The 17,651-nt window shown below is 56.0% G+C and overlaps 1 protein-coding gene across 3 annotated transcripts; it reads left to right on the top strand.

Moving 5' to 3' along the window:
- The first annotated feature begins 1,709 nt into the window (after nt 1-1,709).
- On the top strand, nt 1,710-17,504 carry Git1 (GIT ArfGAP 1). Of its 3 annotated transcripts, none has more exons than XM_074046522.1 (21): nt 1,710-1,887; nt 7,666-7,799; nt 8,225-8,337; nt 8,458-8,563; nt 9,406-9,623; nt 9,706-9,800; nt 10,130-10,172; nt 12,220-12,246; nt 12,419-12,467; nt 12,833-12,905; nt 13,390-13,487; nt 13,885-13,996; nt 14,123-14,256; nt 14,479-14,631; nt 14,744-14,974; nt 15,066-15,119; nt 15,230-15,316; nt 15,422-15,495; nt 15,608-15,790; nt 15,896-15,959; nt 16,114-17,504. In XM_074046522.1, exons 1-21 carry the CDS (start codon nt 1,836-1,838, stop codon nt 16,324-16,326), a joined length of 2,313 nt encoding a protein of 770 aa, XP_073902623.1. In that variant the 5' UTR covers nt 1,710-1,835; the 3' UTR covers nt 16,327-17,504. The 3 variants fall into 3 exon arrangements, with proteins under 3 accessions (XP_073902623.1, XP_073902622.1, XP_020015377.2); XM_074046521.1 differs by lacking the exon at nt 12,220-12,246 and adding an exon at nt 10,529-10,570; XM_020159788.2 differs by lacking the exon at nt 12,220-12,246 and having other exon boundaries at nt 1,713-1,887.
- The last annotated feature ends 147 nt before the right edge of the window (nt 17,505-17,651 follow it).

Genomic DNA, 17,651 nt, shown 5'->3' with positions numbered 1-17,651 from the left:
AAATTCCTTAGCTGGGGGTCGATCGGGGGTGAGCAGGCGGCCACCGCTCGTGGGCTGAGCGCCCGGTTTGAGATGCCAGGCCACTCCTACAGTCCTACCTCCCCACCCCCCGATGGGGACTCCAAGCCCTGGACTGGGTGCGAGTGCACACCAGCGGCAGGTGGTGCCCCCATCACACACCCGCGAGTTAAATTTGCTTGCAGAAGCCCTACCAGCTTAGCGGCTGTCTGCGGGGGGAGGGGAGGCCTGCTAGATTCTTTTTTTCCAAGGTGCTATTATAAATATATCCCGTGGATCGCAATTTCAAACAAACTTGTCAATCTGGGCTGCAGCAAAATGCGACGGAGGCATCTTTGCATGTATTTCGGGTGGTGTGACTCATGAGCATTACTCGTCTCCCCTAGGGAAGGAGTCTGCCCACCCACAAGTCACTGCTGTTCTGCCATGGCTGGGATAAGTCGACCCACTCAGGCACCCTTACCCAAGGGCTCCCCCCAATTCTCGCCTTGTTGCCCAGCAGGAATCCCTGATGCCTGGAGACCCCCCCACCCTCCACTTAACCTGGCCCCCAGGCCTGTCCTGGGCACCTCTGCCTTTTCCCTACAAGCAGAGTGCGCTGTCGACAGGCGGTTTGCTGCTGCAAGGATGGGGGCTGGGTACACACACAGTACACGTGTATGAGGGAGCATGCTGGGTGCGGGGGTGCACCCACGTGCAGCCTGCACTTCAGCTCCCTGCACTTCAGCTCCCTGCCTCCCCCACCTCACTTCCCACCATGTCCGTCTCCTGCCCCTCGGTGTGAAGTCCAGGAAGAAAGACCATCACAAGAAATGGCTCCTGTGTGTTATATGCACGCTCTGAATTCACACCCCTCTGGTGGCCCAGAAACCGTGGATGTACACAAGGCAGATGACAAGTGGCGATTACTGCACACAGACAAAGTGGTCACTTTCGGGAGGTCTTAAAAACCATCCAGGTTCTTTCCTCTCCATTTTGAAGCAAGGATGGAGAGATACATGTACTTTTGTCAGAAGACAGGCAGACACACTGCATGACCTCTCGGGCACCTGGACGTCCATATTGTTGGCGGCGTGCATACACAACAAGGTGTGTTGTGACCACAAACACACCTGGACACATATGTGGGCATATGGGGTATCAGGACACACACCTTACCCCAATCAAAGACAAACGGACAACCCAGGGTCCAGCCCCTTTGACTGGGAGGGGCCCTAGGCCTCTAGTTCCTTCCTTTCTTCCCAGACCACCACCACGCTGGTCTCTCCGTCTTTGGGCCAGGCGTCCTCCGGACCACTCTCCATGCTGAAAGTAAAGGGGACAGGGCTAAGAGGGTGACTCACTGCCTCCGGACCTAGGGAGCGCCGGAACAGAGACCGGGGCCCGCAGACCACACTGGCGGTAGCCGCGGCCCCTTTAAGTGTCCCCGCCCCTTCCCGCTTGCGTTCCCGGCTTCCTTTCTCCGGGAGGCGCGGCCTGCAGCGCCCGGCGGCGGGGCGGGGGTGTGGGCTGCCCCTCCCCCGGTGGGCAGGGCCTGCGCCGCTTCCTGCAGGAGCGGCCCTGAGCCGCGCAGGGGGCGGGGAGAGCGGTGAGCGGCGGCGGGGCGGCGCGGGGCGGCGCGGGGCGGAGGGCGCCCGAGGGCGAGCGGGGCAGGCGGGCACGGCGGGTTCCGGGCCAGCCCCGGGGGCGGACGGTTGGCCGGGCGCGCGGAGCCTAGCCGGAGCCGGGCCGGGCAGCAGGGCCTCCGCCGCCGCCTGGGCCCACCGCCCGCGCCCCCCACGCTGGCCCAGAGGTCTACCGCCGCGTCGCCGCTGAGGATGTCCCGGAAGGGGCCGAGAGCGGAGGTGTGTGCGGACTGCAGCGCCCCCGGTAAGCAGCCGGGATCGGGGATGGGATTGTGACCCAGGCCGCCGCCAGGCGGGCGCCGGGGCCTGGCGGGAGCGCCGTGCGGGGCCGGAGGGCGGGGCGGGGCGGGGGGCTGCGGCCTCCGTCCTCGGTCCCAGCCCCAGCCACTGCGGAGCCTCGTCCTTGGCGGGAGGGCTGGCCTGGGGGGGGGGGCCCATGTTCAGTCGAGTAGGTGGACAGACCAGGAAGGACATTCCCGGAGCCGCCTCCCTCCCACCCCTCAGTCTGAGGGAGGCGGGCAGATAGCTGTCCCCCCCCACACACCTCCATCTCGATATCCAAACGGAAGCGCCAGCCTGGGGTGATAGGAGGGTTGTGGCGAAGGCTAGCAGGATTTGGGAGGTGGGCGCGAGTGTGGTTTTGTGTCATCTCAGTACCACCCCCGCTCCTTGCACCTGCTGCTCGCATGGTCCTCATGCCCGCTGGAGTGGCCTAGGGCAAGGGACAGATGAGCCTGGGGGACTACATACAGTTTCCTTAAGAATAGCTGAAGGTGTGGCTGCTCCTAGGAGACTCTGTCCTCAGTTCCCAAGGCTGGGGCTCCGTGTAGGGCCTGGTGTTCAGGGCCAGTCCAAGCCTGGGCATCATCTTCCCCTGAAGCATCCCCAGGCCTATCGGTTACTAGGAACAGCTGGACTCCGCTTTTCTTGTTCCCGATAGGCCTGCTTGGGAAGGTGGGCTTGGCCTTGCCCCAGCCTGAGCAAGGATCCCTTTTGGATCCCTAGCCCAATCCAGCCAGAATCAGGTAGGGGACAGTAGCAAGGGATGCCTAGACCCCTTTCATCCAGCAGACTTCCTGGACAGCCTCCTGGCTGTACTTAGGCATTGTTTCCTTTCACCTTCCCAGTAGTTAGGCCTGAGCTGCTGTGAAAGCCCCCTGACTTACTGAGGAAGTGAGGGGCACCCACCAGGCTGCTCCCTTATGTGGGAGGACAGGCTCAGCAGCTGGCCTCAGGAAGGAAAAGCGCTGACCCTTGTCCATCCTCCCAATGCAGGCTAAGGGGGTGTTGTGAACTCCAGGTAAACTGTGGGCATGATTGAGAGTGTGGGGTGCTGTTTCATGGGCCCATAATTTTCAGACATCCCTTGGAGACCCCCAGACTCTGACAGGTTGAGTCTAGTCCCATCAGGCATAATGGCCTGGTAGTGCTCATTTCCAGGCTAGAGTATTTGGGAGCTGTGGATACCTGGCAAGAGTGTGGGCACAAGATATCTTGTAGGTAGTTATGACTCCGACTTCCTCTCAAGGCATGTCATGATTTGGAGGACCTTGGAGGAACCATATGGGGGTGGGTCACCTTACCACAAATTAGCTGGGAACTCTGACTTCCTTCCCCCAGCTTCAGGCTGGTCTTGGGATGGAATGGCTAAGAGGAGACCTTGGCTTCTGTGTGTCTAATGCAGATTGTTCTGTGGGGTGGGCTTAGTGGAGGTTTAACAGACCCTCCATCAGGGGGGCCTGGATTCTAGTGTGGCCTTTGTTTCAAGCTTACTCTTGACCTATGGTGAGACTTTCCTCACTCTGAGCATCAGTTTCCTCACTGTGAGGCAAAGAAATTGGGGAATTTTAAGGGCCTCCCCATCTCCAAATCTGTGCTTCTGTTTCTGGGGCAGAGGCAGTGTCAGCAAGGCAGTTATCCTTTCTGCATTATCTGTGAATTTCTTACTGGAGCCTCTGGATGCCCAGTGGGCTCAGAGCGGAATGCTATGTGTTAAATATATTGGACAGGCCAACTCCAACCCCCAGTCCTCAATGGACAGAGGCATTCCTGCCCCAAGTACCTCTTTTACCTCTGATCTAAAATGCAGGTCAGGATGATGAGGAGGTAGGCAGGATGTTGACAAAGTCTTACTCATCATCCCACCCCACCACTTAGCGTGGTGTCTGGCACATGGCAGGCACTCCCCAAGTGCAAGTGTTTTGATGCTTGTCAGGACTGCCCATACTCCCACCCTACCATGCTGGCCCTGGCAGGCAGTGGTATTCTAAGTCTGGGCCTGTAGCCTCTCAGGCAAGAGAGTCATGAAGATAAACAGCAGTCTAGAGTCTAGACCCAGTGCCAACTCCCTTTTTATTAATTAATTAATTTATTTTTGTGGTACTGGGGTTTGAATTAGGACTATACCTTGAGCCAGTCCACCAGTCCTTTTTAGTTTGAGATAGGATCTCTCTCACAAACTGCTCGGGCTGGCTTCGAACCTCTATCCTCCTGATCTCTGCCTCCTGAGTAACTAGGATTATAGGCGTGAGCCACCAGTGCCTTGCCAAACTCCCTTGATGTATACATTTCAGGCAGAGTCACAGGCTCCTCTCAATGTGATCAGAACCCTGAAGTCCCAGCCCTATGGGTAGAGTACTGACCTTTTTGAGTTGACTAACTTGGGGGGGGTGATGGAAGTAAGAGATGAGATGCAGCTTGTGTCCAAAGGACCCTATGTACCAGGAACAAGTACATAGGGTTGTAAGTACATAAGTATGTTGTAAGGTGGCTGAACCTGATGTGTTTCTGTGGCAGTCTGGGCCACCTCATTAGGTGCTGTCCATGTCCTTGCCTGCCATGGGAGTTGAGGAGAGAGGCAAGGGTGAGGGCACCCTGGAGTATGTTGGTTGCCTCTTTCCCTTGCCTCCACCCACCTTGCCATATGGTCTTGGTCTTGAGTTCCCTGGACTGGCTCTTAAATATCTTCTCCTCACCCCGTGGGCCTCCATGTCAGCCTTTCCACTTTGGCAGCTCCAGGCACAGGCATAAAGAACACAAGAAGCTGGCTACCAGCTTCAGGGCAACCTGTGGGCTCATTTGTCTTATGATGTAGATTTTGGGGGTGGAGCAACTAGTGGGCTTTTCTTTTATAAACATGTAACTTAAGGACAGCCATGTGCCATGTGCCCACACCTTCACGTTCTTCCTGTAGGTTTTCACAAATGTGTAAACCTGTGTAACTACCACCACTGTCAAAATGTAGAACATTTCCATAATACTTTGGAGCTTCCTTTTGCCTCCTCTTAGCCCATGCCCCACAGGTAGCCACAGTTCTGACATCCATCCCCGTGGAGTACTCTTGCCTGCTTTTATGGTGGTGAGCTTTTCCCTCTTGTTTGCTGAGGATCTGGCTCTTAGCTCAAGAGAGGGAGGGCTGAGGCTGATCTTTTTATGTAGGTCTGCTAGCCCAGGAGGTAACTGATGACTTTGGGAATTCACCTTAGTCGAGGCCTCCCCAGGGTTGGCACTAGTTGCATTATCCTACTGCCTGCCCACACATACCAAACCCACCCACTGTGGAGCCAGAAGGAAGCTACCACCTACTTCCCCTAACCAGTGCATTCCCTATCCCTCTGCCCCAAGCTTGGTCCAAGGAACTTCTTAAGGGAAAGGATTCTTGGGGCTGGCGGAATGGCTCAAGTGGTAGAGTGCCTGCCTAGCACGCATGAGGCTCTGAGTTCAAACCCCAGTACCACCAAAAAAGGGGGAAAAAAAAAAGGGAAAGGATTCCTTACACTATAGTAGCTGGTGGGGTTTGGGACTCCTGCTTGAGTGGGCCAAGGTCACTTGAGCATAGGGATTAGGTAGAATAGTTAGTGTAGGCTTCCCATCTGTGTCATCCAGAACTGAGCTGGCACCAGTGTGTCCCAGACCAGGACAGTGTCCCTGCCCACCCTTCCTGTTTTAGGTCACTGCAGAGGAGAAAGAGGACTGGAGGTTGGGAGAGAATGCCAAGCAAAGCTTGGACCATATTCTCAGGTCCTGGCTTCTGGGATGCTGACATATTCAGGGGACACCACGTCTCCTTTGCCCACAGACTGAGGCTCATGGGGTCACTGGCCCTGAATATCTAGCTAACCTCTCTAGGGGCTTCTTCATAGGGCAACGAGCCTGGGGTGGAGGCCTCGGGGCAGCCCATTTATGATCCTGGCCTGGGCGGCTCCCCACTTACAGGAAACCCCACCATTTCAACAAGAGGAATTTAGGCTGCATCATTTCCCGCTTCCTGACTGGGCTGCCGGAGGTGACTGGCGGGTAGACCCCCTGACCCAGGGATGTTTGAGAGTGGAGGAGGGGGCTTTCCACGCTTGAGTTGTCTCACTGGGTAAAGTCAACACAAAAGTGCCCTAGAGCTTCCCCTCTTGGCACAGATGTCTGGTCCCTTCCTCCTGAGCCCTCAGAATCAGCACCTAGGAAGGTGTTTGGTGCTCACTTTGTGCGTCCTTCATTGCCAAGTTTTGTGGGCTCCCTAAAGAAGCCTAGATCCAAAGACTGAGCTCTTTCGCTTCCCGTTTCCATGTTTTATTAGGGGACACCTGGTGTGTAGACAGAGCTCAGGCTTTTGATTAGAATCTGCTCCCAATTCTGGGAACTTTGATGGGAGTCCTTGGGCAGAAGGGCCTGAGAATCACCTTCTGGTCTGGAGAGATTGGTATCATACCAAGCCTGTCCCTCCTCTGCCGGGGCTGGGGGAGTGGACTGCTGGGCACCCTGAGCACTAAAGGCAAAGCAGAGAGCCAGCTTCTCCTTAACCCCCCAGTACAGGGCTTCCTGAGCCTGGGCGGGGGACTAGGCAGAGCAGAGTGTCCTGGGAGAGAGACTCCCTGCCCCCACTCTGGACAGCACACAATGACTGCTTTCTCTCCATGACCTTTCCTTTCCATAGCCTGAGTTGTATACAGCTGCCTCCTCCCCCTCTTCCCTAGAGGCCTGAGATGGGTGGCATCTCCCCTACTCTGAGGAGGGCTCCGGGAGCTCCCACCCAGTCTTAGTCCCCCTTCTTATTTCCAAAGTTCATTTTTCCCCAAGGAGTGGAGAATGATTCCCGGGGCTGTGTCCATCCAGGGCTATAGGGGCAAAGGGCAGCAGCAAGTGTAGACCTAGCCTGGTCTCTGACATCAAAGTACCTGGGTCCACATCATAACAATTCTGCTCATGAGCTGTGTAACCTTGAGCAAGCCCTCTGACCTCTCTGAGCCAACTATATCCTTATCTGTAAAGCAGTATTGACAGTTGTAAGAGGCATCATATATAAAACACTCAACTGGTACACAGTGAGCACTCAGTAAAGATTGGTTCCTTTGCTCTGTCCATTTTTTTTTTTTTCTTGCAGTACTGAGGTTTGAACTCATCCTGGAGCTCTACCACTTGAGCCACACCCCCAGACCTGCCCATCCTGCTTAGGAGGATGGCTACAGCCCATAGTGGTGGTGGTGGGAGTATCAGACCTGAAAAGGCCTCTCACCTGCCAGTATGAGAGCGGGGGCAGCAGTTGCTGGAGGGCTACAATCTGTCCAGAAGGTTCCAACAAAAGCCTGGGTGCAGGAAAGATGTGGTACCCAGAACTGGACAGTGCTCAGGGCTATGCGGCACATGATGTCAGGGTCATATCCTGTAGAAGATGCCTGCCTCCCTGTGGAAGGGTTGAACAGTAGCCTTGCTCCCTGGGAAAAGACTATGAGACTAGTAGTGATGGCTGCTGGACAGAAAGCTGTGCCACTGAATGGGCTCTGGGAACTGTACCCCCAGAGAGGCAAGGATGTACAGGAAAGGGTATAGCTCTGTCAGACCTAGGCTATGAGCCCTGTGGGAAATCCCTCATGGTAACCTGGGTGGTAACCTGGAGGACCATTACCCCAGCTCCTAGGCACTTGGGGAATGAGTGAATGTGTTTGAAGCACTAAGCATAGTACCAGGTGGTGCTTGGGAGGTCACACCTATCCTCTGGTTCCAGCTGACCCTCCCCCCCCCAACCCCCCAGACCCTGGCTGGGCGTCTATCAGCAGGGGTGTGCTAGTGTGTGACGAGTGCTGCAGTGTGCACCGGAGTCTGGGACGCCACATCTCCATTGTCAAGCACCTTCGCCATAGCGCCTGGCCTCCCACACTACTACAGGTAGGAGACTGGGCCTCCAGTTTTCCTTCCCACTCCTAGTGTGCTGAGCTGGGATTTCCTCCACACCCACATACACACTTGTCTGGAATGTGCAGTTTCCAGGAGTAGCACCCACCTGGTACAGAGCCTTATCCTGACCACCCCACGATAAAAGGAAGTTCTCAGCCCATCTTTGCCACTTATTTAAGCTTGCATAGGTAGCATTGAGCAATTTACTTAACACTCTGAACCTTGGCAAGGCTCACCACCTGAAACAGTGAACAGAACCCATGTCTTTGGGTGGCATGACTGGATGGAGGTGTGCAGTGCCAGGCACACAGTAGGCACTTTGGTGCCGTCTCCAGCCATGGCAAGTGCTCGGGCATGTTTCCCCCAGTGTCCAGCATGCAGTAAGCACTCTCTCATTTGGCATCTCTTCCCCACAGATGGTGCACACGCTCGCCAGCAACGGGGCCAACTCCATCTGGGAGCACTCCCTGCTGGACCCCGCACAAGTGCAGAGTGGCCGGCGCAAAGCCAACCCCCAAGACAAAGTCCAGTGAGTGGGGCTACAGAGACGTGGGCAGGGCTGTGAGCTCTGGGCCAGGGGCCCAGGAGGTGGCTGGATGATTGGCCTCTCCAGCTCTGTCCCCCATTCCCTCCTATGTGCTCCATGCAGCCCCATCAAGTCAGAGTTCATCAGGGCCAAGTACCAGATGCTGGCGTTTGTGCATAAGCTTCCCTGCCGGGACGATGATGGGGTCACCGCCAAAGACCTCAGCAAGGTTTGAGGGACCCCACAATGGATGGGCAGGCCTCTCCTCTTCTACCCAGACCCATGACACCTTCAGGCCTCTCCATCACCCCTGAGCCCTAGGTCCCAAAGGTAGCTTAGGTCAGGGGCAAACAGTAGATACAGGTACGGTGGGGTCAGGGGGTGTAGGGAAGATTGCTCTGTCAAGTTTTGGGTGGCCAAGACCCCTCTGCTCCCAAGTGGATACACAAGGCTACAATCCCCCAGCTGCTATTGAAAACTGGAAAAACTTGGAGCAGTTGTTCAGCCGTTCAGAGCCTCATTTTCCTCAACTATGAAATGGAAAAGTAATAACAGCATCTACCTAATAGGTAATATTTGTTCCAAGCAGAGCACACAGCACATGGTAGATGATTTTTTGTTTGTTTGTTTTGAGATAGGGTCTTGCCATGTAGCCATGTAGCCCAGGCTGGCCTCTAACTTGTGATCCTCCTGTCTCAGCCTTCCGAATGCTGGATTACAAGTGTGCATCACCATGCCTGGCTAAATTGTGTTCATTTCTTTGTGGCAGTGGGGTAGGGGCGGTGTTGGTTTTTTTGAGACAAGGTCTCACTGTGTAGCCCAGGCTGGCCTCTAACTTGTGATCCTCCTGCCTCAGCCTCCTGAGTGCTGGGTTCACAGGCATGTCCCACCACGCCTAGCTCAGCAGCTATTGTTAATTAGCATTAACTAATGGTGGGAAGCCCTCTGTCCTGGCTGACATGGCCCAATTTTGGCTTGGCTCCTGGGAACTAGTAGGAGTTCCAGGTGCAGCTTAGGGGTGGGGAGTGTATCTCATGTACACACATTTATTGGATACTCTGCCCCTTGCAGCAACTGCACTCAAGCGTGCGGACAGGCAATTTGGAGACATGTCTGCGCCTGCTGTCCCTGGGTGCCCAGGCCAACTTCTTCCACCCAGAGAAGGGCACCACACCTCTGCACGTGGCTGCCAAGGCAGGTCAGACTCTGCAGGCTGAGCTGCTGGTGGTATATGGGGCTGACCCCGGCTCCCCTGATGTCAATGGCCGCACACCCATCGATTATGCCAGGTGAGGGTCAGCCGACAGGTGAGGCTTGAGTGGGGGCAAGTTGGCTGCTGCTGTAAGGCTGAGCCATGCCCCCTTCCCACAGGCAGGCGGGGCACCATGAACTGGCGGAAAGGCTAGTGGAGTGCCAATATGAGCTCACTGACCGGTTGGCCTTCTACCTCTGTGGACGCAAGCCGGGTGAGCAGGGGGTATGGGCCAGGCAGGTGGGACCCAGACACACCCCAGCAGCAGGTGCCATAGTGACAGCCAGCTGGGGAACAGCGTTGCTAGGCAACTGGCTCCTGTGAAATTGCTGCAGGCCTGGGTTGCTGCAAGCATGTTGGGGCCAGGAAGTGGGGTGGGCCTGACTTCCAGCCAGCCAGCTCCCAGTGCTCTTGAGGTAGCCCACCCTCCTCCCTGCCCCTTGACACTTCGGGTTGCCAAGCCCTGCTCTTGGCAGTGAGGTGGGTCCCCCACCTGCTGAGGCCATCTAGCTTCAGTGACTTTGCTTTTTCATTTTTGTTCAGATCACAAGAATGGGCATTACATCATCCCACAGATGGCTGACAGGTGAGTGCCCACCTGATGCCCCTTCCCAGAGGTTGTCGGATGCCAGGGGGTACCTGATCCCAGAGCCCCAGGACTCCACCCTGCACCCCACAGGGGATGGAGGCACAGGTACTCACAGCCTGTCCTCATTCTCTAGTGTGTTGCCCTAGTTCAGATCAGAAATGTCAGTTCACCATGAAGCCAGCACAGTCTAAGCCCCATGACTTTTAAGTATGTAGAGGGCTTGGGTGCAGGGAAAGGCCTAAGCTGGGAGTGTGGGCCATTGGTTTCTGACCTGCTATGCAACCTTTAGGTGAGGGCTGCCCTCTGCAAGGAGAAGGTGGGCTCCTGGGAGCTGGCTGACTTTGGTTCTGCAGGTCAGGCCTCCAGCGTGCTCCCAGACTGAGCAGACTTCTCAGGTACAGTGCAGATGGGATGCTCCTGCCTCTAAGTCCCCAAGCACCCAAGTAGTGGGGGACTCCCCCAGGTACTCACCCAGCTCACAGATGTTACTGGCGCCACCTGGTGGTCCTAAAATGGCTATATCTTTATGCCAGGCTGGGCCTTCTGGTGGGATCAGGAGAGAGGAAGTTCCCTCCTCACCAAAGGCCTGCATAGACAGATGGGACAGTCTGTACAGCCCGCATCCCTAAACCCAGACCTCCTCTGTTCTAAGACTCTGCTTTACTTCTGTAGTCTAATTTTACCTTGTGTGTGTGTGTGTGAGTGTGTGTGTACGAGTGTATAGTAAACACACCCACATACGGACATGCATTCAATGATTGGTAACTGAGCAGCTTCTCAGAGCCAGCTGCTGCTTTGTGGACACGAGGTAATCCATATACTATCTGCCTTTTGAGGAGCTATAGCTAGAGAGAGGCAGCCTAGCCAAGCTGAGGTGCATACAGCAAGAGAGGCTGGGGCAGAGAGATTGGTGATACTGTGCCTAGAGGTGCAAGCAGCTCATTTTGCAAAGCACAGTGTGAGAGGCAGGTGAGAGAATGACCAGCCCTGTGAACCTCAGCAAGAGCTGTGACCATCCCAAGGGCAGAGTTCCAAATGTGTATGTGGAGTCACTCTGCCAATTTTTTCGCTGTGACTTGAGGCAGGCTTCCTTAATTTCTCTGAGCCTTAGTTATCTCACCTGGAAATGGGGATGACACCAACTACCCTTTTCAGGCCTATTGAGAGGGTTAAATAAGATAGCACATGCAGAAGTGAACTTTTTTTTTCCCCCCTTTTGGCAGTACTGGGGTTTGAACTCAGGGCCTCGCACTTGCTTGGCAGGTGCTCTACCACTTGAGGCACTCCACCAGACCTTGAGCCTTTTTTTTTTTTAATGGGATTAGGGTTTGAACTCAGGGCTTCATGCTTGCAAAGCAGGCACTCTACTGCTTGAGCCACACCTCCAGGGCATTTTGCTCTGATTATTTTGTAGATAGAGTCTTGAGAACTATTTGCCCAATCTGGCTTCATACTGCAGTCCTCCTGATATCAGCCTCCCAAGTAGCTAGAATTATAGGTGTGAGCTACCAGCTCCAGGCTCAGCATTTTTTTTTATTGTTGTGCTGGCATTTATTAAAGTTCTTACAACATATCAAACATGTCATACTTGAATTCATCCCCTCCATAAGCATATTTTTTAAAGTGAACTTTTCAATGAAGTATAGTTGGAGTGGGCTACATTACTATTGAAATGATTTAAGGAGAGATGTGTCAAAAGATCACCCTGGCCACTAGGTGGAAGAAAGATTACACAGGCAAGACTGGAAGGGAGATGGATTAAGTGAGTTGCAAAAGCCCAGACAAGAAGAAATGGCAGAACTGGGAAGCTTGACTAGCACTTGGAGGAAAGGGAAACTTTAGGTTGACTCCCAGGTAGTGGAAGGTAGATGGACAGGTCACAGAGAAAGCAGGTCAGGGGGAGACAAGTTCCCTTTTGAATACTCTGGGTAGGGTGTGTGTGGTGACCAGTCTGAGCTTGATGTGAGAAGGCATGTGCTGCCCTGCTCCTGGGTAATTGCTGCTCTGTCCTGTTCTTCCCTCTGCTGCCTTCCTCTGGACTTAGATCTCGGCAAAAGTGCATGTCTCAGAGGTACACTGCGCCTACCGGGCCACAGGCTGTGGAGCTTGGGTAGGGCTGGGAGGCTTGGTGTGTAGCATTGGGGGTCTTGTCTCCCTGGGGTCCTTGCATGTTTGGGCGGCCACTGGCAGGGGCATGGCCACCTCTCAGGCCTAGCCTCTCACATTCTCTCTTTTGTTTGCAGCCTTGACCTGTCTGAGTTGGCCAAAGCTGCCAAAAAGAAGCTGCAAGCGGTGAGTCTGCATAGACAGGTGATACTTAGAGCTGCCCTTCACCAGTGACCTCCCCACCCTATGCTTCTCCTCCTTCCTCTGACCTGCCCCTTATCAGCCTTCTCCCTTTGACCCTTGGCTCTGCTCTCCAAAGTGTTAGGGTTTCCAGGGCCTCGTTTCCTCTCATCATCTGTGAGAGAATGAGTTGGTCTGGCCTCCTTTTCTGTTCTCTTCTTGGGGCTTGGCATATAGACCCCCAGTTCTGAGACTCTCAGGGCTGAGCCATTCCCCATTCTCCATGTCACACAACATCCTGGCGAGCTGGCCTTGTTAGTGGCATTGGGGCTGGTTGGTTGGAAAGACCTGGGACCCCTCTCTGCCTGCAGCTCAGCAACCGGCTTTTTGAAGAACTTGCCATGGATGTGTATGATGAGGTGGATCGAAGAGAAAATGACGCTGGTGAGTCAGGGTGGGCACAAGTCCTTGTAAGGAGTGGCTTGCTGGGAAGGGCTGGGACCTGGCCTGGGACTAAAAAGGGTTAGCTGGAGTCTGCTGGTGAGGCCTTGCCAGCTTCCCCCCACCAGGCAGAGCGTGCTGAGCTACAGGCAGCCAGCTGCCTCTCCACCCTGCCCCACATTGCCGCTCATCTCTTCTCTGGCTGCCTCCTATTTTGGCTGCCTCCCCAGTCCTGCTCCGCCCCCCACATCACTCCTTCCTGGCCACGGCCAGATACCAGCCCAAACTGTGGGTCTGGCCTGGCAGACCCAGTGGGGCTTACCCTGCCTTCCCGGCTTTGTGTACATGGAGACCACCCCTGTGTCGGATACCAGCTCAGTGGGGTGGGCATAGGGAGGAGCTAGGAAGGCTGTGCTCAGCACTTCCCCACCTCCATCCTGGCGGCCTGGCCACTGAGGAAGATCTGCTCCCTATTCCTCCCCCACAGTGTGGCTGGCTACCCAAAACCACAGCACCCTGGTGACGGAGCGAAGTGCTGTGCCCTTCCTGCCAGTTAACCCCGAATACTCAGCCACACGGAATCAGGTGAGGGGGCTGGGTAAGGGAGTCTGGGCAGCTTCCTGATTTCCTAGGAGCCTTGTCTTCCTCAGTCTGCTGTGGGCTGGGGCCCAGAGTAGCTTTCCACCCCTTTCTGGGGCCTCCCTTGAGGCCCGACTGGCACTGGGATTTGGGAGTGGGGAAGAGGCTGTTCTTTTGAGCAAACTCTGGTGGGTATTCCGGCCTCCTCTCAAGGACTACCCTGGACACCCTCAGCCTGTTTGCTGGCCTGACCTCAGGGTAACCATGCTGCTGACCAGGCTGGGATTTTCTAGCTGTGCTTAGATCAGATGGCAGGGCGTTGCCTTGCTGCTTTGTCCCAACCTGTGGATCAGCCATAAAGGGCCTCATCCCTCACATGGGCCTGGCCCTTTCTGCCTTGCAGGGGCGACAGAAGTTGGCCCGCTTTAACGCCCGAGAGTTTGCCACCTTGATCATCGACATTCTCAGCGAGGCCAAGCGGAGGCAGCAGGGCAAGAGTCTGAGCAGCCCCACAGGTGGGAGAGCATGAGCTAGCATGGTCAGTGGGCACCATCCCAGGCCTCAGTGCTGCCCTTGCACGGGGGCATGACAAATGACTTGTGTGGCTAAGCAGACCAGAGTGACAGGTCTTGTGTCCTCAGACAACCTCGAGCTATCTGCACGGAGCCAAAGTGACCTCGATGACCAGCACGACTACGATAGTGTAGCCTCCGACGAAGACACAGACCAGGAGCCCTTGCCCAGTGCCAGTGCCACTCGGAACAACCGTGCCCGGGTCTGAGCACTACCCAGTTCCCCCCTCTACACACACACACACACACACACACACACACACACACACACACACACACTCTCTCTCTCTCTCTCTCTCTCCCCCCCCCCCCCCCCACATACGCCCTTGTGCCCCTCCCCAGCAATATCTGGGTCTTGGGAACAAGTGGGCTTTGACGGTGTCTTCCCCCACCCCTGTGGCTGACTGCCTTGTGTCTCTCTGCAGAGCATGGACTCCTCAGACCTGTCTGATGGGGCTGTGACGCTGCAGGAGTACCTAGAGCTGAAGAAGGCTCTTGCTACCTCTGAGGCCAAAGTGCAGCAACTTATGAAGGTCAACAGCAGCCTAAGTGATGAGCTCCGGAGGCTGCAGAGAGAGGTGAGGGCTGTGACCTCATGGAGATGGTAGGAAGACTTCCAGGACTCAGGAGGGAGGATCACCCTTTCCCAAAAGTAGACACAGAGTAGGACACCATTGTGTACACTCACAGATCCACAAGCTGCAGGCAGAGAACCTGCAGCTCCGGCAGCCAGCAGGGCCAGTGCCCACACCTCCGCTCACCAGTGAAAGGGCCGAACACACAGCCATGGGGCCTGGTGGAAGCAGCCACCGCAGGGACCGCCAGGCCTTCTCCATGTATGAGCCAGGCTCCGCCTTGAAGTCATTTGGGGGTACACCTGGGGACGAGCTTAGCACGCGCCTACAGCCCTTCCACAGCACTGTGAGTTGACTGTGGGTCTTGGGTGAGAAAATAGGGATGGGGCTGCCACAAGGCCTGTGATGATGCCCACTGTATTTACCTCCCACCCCAGGAGCTAGAGGATGATGCCATGTATTCAGTGCATGTCCCTACCGGCCTTTACCGGGTAAGCAGGGGCTGGGGAAGGTGGGTTCATGGTAGCTAGTAGGTTCTGAGCCTCCATGGCTGTCAGGCCAGGCTGGAGTGGAAACTGACTCTGATCCTGCTGGCTTTCAGATCCGGAAGGGGGTGTCTGCCTCCGCTGTGCCCTTCACTCCCTCCTCCCCACTGCTGACATGCCCCCAGGAAGGAAGCCGCCATGCGGTAATGTTTTCAACTCATTGCCCAGGGACAGTGTGGGGACATGGAGTGTGGACTATTTGGGCCCAAGAATGCATACTCACTTGCCACTCTTCCCCGGCTCTACAGAGCAAGCTTTCCCGCCATGGCAGCGGTGCTGACAGCGACTATGAGAACACACAGAGTGGGGACCCACTGCTTGGGTGAGGCACCCTTGGGTCTCCACCCAGTCCTGCTGGCACAGGAGGGGAGCAGGTGGTAAGGGCAAGCAGCCCATGGCTGGAACAGTCCTCTCTTCTCTGAACCTGGGCTCAGGCTGGAAGGGAGGCGGTTCCTAGACCTGGGCAAAGAGGATGATCTCCACCCCGAGCTGGAAAGCCTGGATGGAGACCTAGACCCTGGGCTCCCCAGCACTGAGGACGTTATCCTGAAGACAGAGCAGGTCACCAAGAACATTCAGGAGCTGTTGCGGGCAGCCCAGGAATTCAAGCATGACAGGTAGGGGTGTGTGGTTTCGTTGTCTATAGGGGCAGGGGAGGGGCCCTATCCTCTGTGTCTGGGACCCTTGAGGGTCCCTCATTCATCTCCTTTCCTGTCCCACAGCTTTGTGCCCTGTTCAGAGAAGATCCATTTGGCTGTGACTGAGATGGCCTCTCTCTTTCCAAAGGTACTAGCCCAGAGAGGAGAGGAGTGGGAGAACCTTGGGGGTGGGGCAGACGTAGGGAACCCAACTACTGCCTGGGTGGAGACAAGTGCACACCAGCCACAGTCAGGTGCTGGCTTAAAGTCCAAGGCTCATCTCCCCTTGCTCCTCCCTCCAGAGGCCAGCCCTGGAGCCTGTGCGCAGCTCACTGAGGCTGCTCAATGCCAGCGCCTACAGACTGCAGAGTGAGTGCCGGAAAACAGTGCCCCCAGAGCCCGGTGCCCCTGTGGACTTCCAGCTACTGACTCAGCAGGTGATCCAGTGCGCCTATGACATCGCCAAGGCCGCCAAGCAGCTGGTCACCATCACCACCCGAGAGAAGAAGCAGTGACCACTCTCCCTGCCCTTACCCACACCCTGGGACCTCACTGGCCACGGGAGCTGGGCCACTCCAGACACTAACCCACCCCAACAGAGCCACTGGCACAAGTGCCCTTAGTGCTGCCACTCTTCCTCCGGCAGCCAGGTGCCCTGGTGCCCACCCCCTTGAGCCCCAAGGATGGGGAGGTGGGGTAGCAGGAGCTTCTGCCCCCTCATTCCAAGCCCCTCCCCTGTACATAATAGCATCCCCTCCCTTCCAGCGTGCAGGGGCCTAGAGGCATCCTACTCCTCAAAGGGTAGGATGGCAACACTCCAAATGGGGGGGCGACTCCCCCTACCTGCACCCCACCCCCATGAGCCAGTTCAGCCCTATTGGGGGCTGAGCGGGGGCATCCCCCTCCTTTGTACATAATCTGTGGATGTCCCCGCCCTGTAGCCACCAGCCCCCTTGCTGCTCTCCTTTAATGCCAAAAGGCCCCTGCCTAGGGCACAGGCCCCAACCTGTGTGCTGGGGTCCCCAGCAGCAAACACTGGAAAAATCTTTTTTTCTCGCCTCTCCTCTACCCCTTAATTTTAACTTTGTGGTAACAGAGTGTCCCCGCGTGCCTGCGTTGTGAGTGTAGCGGGCGGCAGTGCCGTTCCAGAGTCCTGGCCCATCTGGAGTTTTGAGGGGCAAGGGAACCAGAGCAGCAGAACTACCATTGGGGGCCAGCCCTCCCTCTCCCCAACCAGGAACCAGGGACTGCCAAGGATCATCAGCCGTGGTCCTGCCAGTGCTCCCACTAGTATCCCTGCTCTAGGAACTTAAAAGGAAAACCACTTCCCTTCAACTCCTCCTCCTCCCTTGTGGAGAGAGTTATGCTGGCCAGGTGGAGGACTGAGCACCTGAGCCTGGGGCTGGCTCCCCGGGGTCCCAACTCAGCTGGTGGCTATGGAGCTGAGAGCCCTCCCCCAGCCTCAGCAAGGCCAGCACCCACATCACTACCTGTACCTAAGGTGGTCCAACCCTCTGGAGGCCTGAGGACCTGGTTGTAGCCAGGAAGATGGGAGAGGTAGAGGCAGCACCCACTCGCTCTTTTTCCCATCCGCCTCTCCCCCTAGGGGGCCAGGCCCTACCTGTGTGGTAGTGGGTGGGCTGTCAAGACGTGTGTCATGTACATTTGTATCAAAAATAAATAAGTGACCATATGCTGCTTATGATAATGCTTAGAGACTGGGGTGTGGGGGGGTGAAGGCAAACAGGAAGGGCACTGAGATGAAACCTGGAAAAGCACAGAGCAAGACTGAGCCCCAGAGACCCTGTGCCAGGGAAGACTCTGTAGGAAACATCTTTTA

This window comes from Castor canadensis, chromosome 11, assembly GCF_047511655.1.
Source record: "Castor canadensis chromosome 11, mCasCan1.hap1v2, whole genome shotgun sequence".
Taxonomy (NCBI): domain Eukaryota; kingdom Metazoa; phylum Chordata; class Mammalia; order Rodentia; family Castoridae; genus Castor; species Castor canadensis.
The sequence above is the reverse complement of the archived record's forward strand: the minus strand, read 5'-3'. Positions and strand labels throughout refer to the sequence as shown.

Bases quoted from the DNA above. Each gene is read 5' to 3' on its own strand.
- Git1 (XM_074046521.1), top strand. From the start codon at position 1,836: ATGTCCCGGAAGGGGCCGAGAGCGGAGGTGTGTGCGGACTGCAGCGCC. The intron at 8,564-9,405 runs GTTTGAGGGACC...TGCCCCTTGCAG, and splicing joins CCGCCAAAGACCTCAGCAAG to CAACTGCACTCAAGCGTGCG. The intron at 10,571-12,418 runs GTACAGTGCAGA...TTTTGTTTGCAG, and splicing joins AGACTGAGCAGACTTCTCAG to CCTTGACCTGTCTGAGTTGG.